Source organism: Gopherus flavomarginatus, chromosome 6, assembly GCF_025201925.1.
Source record: "Gopherus flavomarginatus isolate rGopFla2 chromosome 6, rGopFla2.mat.asm, whole genome shotgun sequence".
Taxonomy (NCBI): domain Eukaryota; kingdom Metazoa; phylum Chordata; order Testudines; family Testudinidae; genus Gopherus; species Gopherus flavomarginatus.
In genome coordinates this window covers 130,722,935-130,728,381 of record NC_066622.1, presented here as the reverse complement: position 1 = coordinate 130,728,381, position 5,447 = coordinate 130,722,935, and the positions used below count along the sequence as shown (strand labels likewise).

Sequence of the window (5,447 nt, the reverse complement as noted above, 5' to 3'; positions counted from 1 at the left end):
TGTGTGTGTGTGGTGTGGTGATCAGGGAGGCTGTGTGTGTGTGTGTGTGGTGTGTTTGTGGTGACCAGGGAGGCTGTGTGTGTGGGTGTGTGTGTGGTGACCAGGGAGGCTCGGTGTGTGTGGTGTGTTTGTGGTGACCAGGGAGGCTGTGTGTGTGCTGTGGTGTGTTTGTGTGTGGTGACCAGGGAGGCTGTGTGTGTGGTGTGGTGTGGTGACCAGGGAGGCTGTGTGTGTGTGGTGTGATGTGTTTGTGTGTGGTGACCAGGGGGGCTGTGTGTGTGGTGTGGTGTGGTGACCAGGGAGGCTGTGTGTGTGTGGTGTGATGTGTTTGTGTGTGGTGACCAGGGAGGCTGTGTGTGTGGTGTGGTGTGTGTGTTTGGGTGTGTGTGGTGTGGTGTGTTTGTGGTGACCAGGGAGGCTGTGTGTGTGTGTGTGTGTGGTGACCAGGGAGGCTGTGTGTGTGTGGTGTGGTGTGTGTTTGTGTGTGGTGTGGTGACCAGGGAGGCTGTGTGTGTGGTGTGGTGTGTGTGGTGACCATGGAGGCTCTGTGTGTGTGTGTGGTGTGGTGTGTGTTTGTGTGTGGTGTGGTGACCAGGGAGGCTGTGTGTGTGGTGTGGTGTGTGTGGTGACCATGGAGGCTCTGTGTGTGTGTGTGGTGTGGTGTGTGTTTGTGTGTGGTGTGGTGACCAGGGAGGCTGTGTGTGTGGTGTGGTGTGTGTGGTGACCATGGAGGCTCTGTGTGTGTGTGTGCTGTGTGTTCTGTTTGTGTGTGGTGTGGTGACCAGGGAGGCTGTGTGTGTGTGGTGTGGTGTGTGTTTGTGTGTGGTGTGGTGACCAGGGAGGCTGTGTGTGTGGTGTGGTGTGTGTGGTGACCATGGAGGCTCTGTGTGTGTGTGTGGTGTGGTGTGTGTTTGTGTGTGGTGTGGTGACCAGGGAGGCTGTGTGTACCCGCGCGGGGAGGGCAGCTCCCCACGTGGGGCTGACGCCGGCTGCTCAGCAGCTCCGGATTGATCCTGGGGCTATAAAGCGAGGCCGCTGCTAGGGAGGCAGAGCGGCGGCGACGGCGGCGGCAGACTCGGCTCCGGACCGCGGCGCGCTTCGGCTCCAGCTGAGCGCAGCCCCGAACTGCCCCGGGTCCCGGCCAGCGACGGCTGCGGGGGGGAACCTGCTGCTGCTGCTCCGAGCCGCCCGCAGCCGGAGGGACGGGCCAGCGACACTGGCCAGACCCCCACAAGGTCTGTCCCCTCCTTGCCGTGCACACTCAGCCCGTTTGATTGCTCGGACTTGCTTTCCTGCCGGACGCTGGTGGGGGGAAGATGCAGCCAATCGCTTCCACCTGGATAAGCCCCCCGTCGCCCTCCCCCTTAGCTGGACCCTTTGATTAACGTGTCCGACCCTTCCCCGCCTGCCCTCTCCGCACAGGTAAGATGAACTTTATTTCGGAGCCTTGAACAGTAACTAAGAACTCTTCGCAGCCCTGCACAGCCCGCTCTGGGCGGGGAGCCTGGGGGAGAAGCATCTGGCCCCCCGCAAGCGGCTGGAAATGAAGTAGACTTCGACACGGGGAGGGAGGATCAGCGGCTTGCTGCTTATACAAGACCCAAACAAAACAAAGGACAGAGACGCTGCCCGTCCCCCGTTCCCCCCCCCCCCGTTGCTTCTGTCGCTCTAGTAAACAGAAGTCATGGGAGCTAGAGGCGGCTGCTGCTGCTGATTGAATTAAGCTTTGCCACTAGCTCCCCTGGCAGGAGGCTACAGACTTGCCAGGTGCAGTGGCCGGCCCCTGAGTTTCTGGGTGACTCCTAGCAGGGAGCACGGGCAGCTGGGTTTGATGTTTAACCTGGAGAACCCGTTCACGGAGAGGGGGCGCTTCTTCTCTTCCATGGAGTACCAGCACCAGCTGGAAGAGGAGGGTTACCCGCCTCCTGGCAGCAACGGGAGCCTGAATGAGAGTGAGGTCGGGCCAAGAGGTGGTACCCCTTACCCTCTCCACACCACTCTCACCCTCATCAGCCTGGCAGGGCTGCTCATGCTCTTCACCATCTTCGGCAACGTGCTGGTCATCATTGCCGTCTTCACCAGCCGTGGGCTCAAGGCTCCCCAGAACCTCTTCCTGGTCTCCCTGGCCTCAGCTGACATCCTGGTGGCCACGCTGGTCATCCCTTTCTCACTGGCCAACGAAGTGATGGGCTACTGGTACTTTGGCAAGGTCTGGTGCGAGATCTACCTGGCCTTGGACGTGCTATTCTGCACCTCCTCCATCGTGCACCTGTGTGCCATCAGCCTGGACCGCTACTGGTCCATCACCCAGGCCATCGAATATAACCTCAAGCGCACACCGCGCCGCATCAAATGCATCATCTTCATCGTCTGGGTCATCTCAGCTGTCATCTCATTCCCGCCCCTTATCTCCATTGAGAAGAAGAATGGGCAGCAGGCTGACCAGCGGGCAGCTGGGTGCAAGATCAACAATGAGAAGTGGTACATCATCTCCTCCTGCATCGGCTCCTTCTTCGCCCCCTGCCTCATCATGATCCTGGTCTATATACGTATCTATCAGATTGCCAAGAGGAGAACCAGGGTGCCCCCCAGCAAAAGAGGAGAACACCCCAATAAGAGGCAAAATGGCTTGGCAGACAAGGAGGAGCTGCCAGCAGCAGCCAAGCTCAATGGGGAGAAGCTGACAGAGGGAGGAGGAGGGGAAGGAGGGCAGGAGAGGGAGCTAAATGGCATAGACATGGAGGAGACTTCCTCCTCGGAGCACAATGAGAACCATCAGTGCAGGAAGCAGGGGAGGCCCCAGAGATGCAAGGGCAAGACCAAATTGAGCCAGATCAAGCCTGGGGACAGCTTGCCCAGGAGGATGGAGGAGGAGAGGAATGCCAAAGCATCCCGGTGGAGGGGCAGGCAGAACCGGGAGAAGCGCTTTACCTTTGTGCTGGCAGTGGTGATCGGGGTCTTTGTCATATGCTGGTTTCCCTTTTTCTTCACCTACACACTCACCGCTGTCTGCAAGAGCTGCTCCGTGCCTGACACCCTCTTCAAGTTCTTCTTCTGGTTTGGTTATTGCAACAGCTCTCTGAACCCTGTCATCTACACCATCTTCAACCAGGACTTCAGGAGGGCCTTCAAAAAGATCCTCTGCAGAATAGACAGGAAAAGGATTGTTTGATGAACAGACCCTTTTCTGTCAGCATGACTGGTGACTAAAGGCTCTCCCATGTGAGGGTGATGCACACCTGCCTTGGGCTGGATTTGCAAGTGAATAGTTTCCTCTGATGTGCAGGTGGGACCCCTTTAAAAACTGAGATGAAACTATTAAAACACCAAGCAACAACAACAAAGCAAGCAAGGGAAACACACAGCCTCAGCATTTGGGTTTGCTAGTGAATCATTTCTGGCTTTGGATGGGTTCATGACTTATAAGCTTAACTCTTTGAAAACTTAAATGAAATTCAGAAATCAACAACAAAGAGAAAATATACAGGCCCACATAAGCTATTTTTTTGGATGTGTAATTAACTTTAAACTCCTTGTAAAAATACAGTATTCCATCCCTGAGATCTGTCTTAATTTTTGTAAGGCAGTCAGCTTTGAAACTAAGAATGCTTTAAATAGTCTTGACAACTTGAAGCGTAAAAACAATTGGAGCCATCTCATCAACCCTGTGGTTTGATAGTATTACCAAGATTTCCCATGTGCTATTGGATTTTTGGCCGTAAAGCTTGTAAGTGCAGACCTGACCACATTGGAGGATTTTTTTTTATGTATGTGATTCTGTTTCCTTGTTTGCTCACTATTATTTAGTATTGCTGAAAAGGTAACATTCCTAACCGGGGGGGGGCGGGAAACCAAACAGTTTCACAATGCAATCAGAAATGATCCAAAAGATTGAGAACAATGAGCTCATTTTGCTTGCAATGTGATGCTTGAGAGCAATCAAGTTCTTAAAGAGTTAATAGAAAGTAATATCCCCTTACCTTACAGCACGGAAATCTGTTCAATGCTAACTTATTTTCCCCACCCTGATTGTAAATAGATAACAACATTTTTAAAGTAAATATCAGGGTTACATATCATGTTATCTGATTTGTATTGATTTTTGACATTTTAATTCCTGCTGGGTTTCCTGCACAAGAAACCGGGTTTCATGCACAAAAGCAATTCTGCCTTTTTGAGTAACCTGATAAGATTAAGTTTTTAATTTTCTAGTTTCATCTTCAGTGGAGACTGGTGAACTGTCCATTTTTTATCTGAATCTTATACAGGACAACCCTTTAAAACAGGAAACTTACATACAGTTTCTCCTATATTTTATGGTGTACTTATGCTTTTTTTTTTTAAAAAATGTGTAAATATCATTATATTGGAATGGGAAAAGAAAGAGTTAATATTAAAATACCACCTTTTCAGAAGTATCTATTATAAACAACAAATCTAACATCCTCGTGCCATGAGAAAAACTTCCTGAAGAATATTAAAAAGGAAAAACTTCTTTGCCATTCACAATAAACTATGGGGAAACCTTTTAACGTTATAACAGCTTCGTTTAAATACTGACAGGTCACAGAAATGATGTGGAATACGAAACATTTGTTTAAATCACCCCATTGTAAACTGAATTTGATTGGACAGCAGCTGTCAAATGTACTGTAGCGGACTTAAAGGAGAAAGAGAGCTTTTTATTTCTAAGAGTGAGTTTTATTCCTTTTACTCTTGTTTTTGCTGTATTTAACTACAAAGGTCCCATGGCAAATTATGGGAGTTGGACACCAATGTTTACATCCACATAAGTTTTCAAAGCTGAATCCTTGTGAGGTGAGAAAAAAAGCAAACTTTCCTTTACTTTTAAAAATAAAAAGTTGGCAGCAGTTGCTATAATGGATTTTTTTATTAAATAAAAAAGTTTACAGATTACATGTGAAATAAACTTGAATGAATATTCTGTTATCAGTACTTTCAACAGTTTACAAGTGTCAAAACTCTACATCAGCTGCAGGCTTAGGCTCCGTAAATGGTGTCAGCAGAAGAGTCACTTGTGTTTTCCAAAAGGCATTGCTGTACTTAACGCTAAACAATGGTTTAGTTCATTGTGCAGTGACAAAATGAGTCCTTGATACGCTGCTTTCTTTTCTCATGCCGCAGTAAGAACATTCATGTGCTTCTTAAAGAACTGGATTTAGGGTTACACGGTGAGATTTGCTTGGTTAGCTTATCAATACCTTTTCCCCTCTCAGTAGAAATAGCTGTGTGGTGCAGTATTTACAAACAGCCAGGATGCTAAATAATTGGGTCATAAACACAACTAGAAATGATAAGAGCAGGGGAGACTATAACTGTTGGGTTTAGCTGAATTGCATTTCATGTTTATAAAAGACAACAGCCACTCTTCCCAAAGAGATTTTGTTTGTTTCAGGTCTCTTGGGAGCAGGCTACTGTGCATATAA

General features: G+C 49.1%; 1 protein-coding gene across 1 annotated transcript; it reads left to right on the top strand.

Annotated features, from left to right (window-relative positions):
* Positions 1-1,159: 1,159 nt before the first annotated feature.
* Positions 1,160-4,900, top strand: ADRA2A (adrenoceptor alpha 2A). Its single transcript, XM_050958164.1, has one exon. The coding sequence runs from the start codon at positions 1,832-1,834 to the stop codon at positions 3,170-3,172; it is 1,341 nt and encodes a 446-aa protein (XP_050814121.1). The 5' UTR covers positions 1,160-1,831; the 3' UTR covers positions 3,173-4,900.
* Positions 4,901-5,447: the final 547 nt, after the last annotated feature.

Excerpts from the sequence above, each read along its gene's own strand:
- ADRA2A (XM_050958164.1), top strand. The coding sequence starts at position 1,832 with ATGTTTAACCTGGAGAACCCGTTCACGGAGAGGGGGCGCTTCTTCTCT.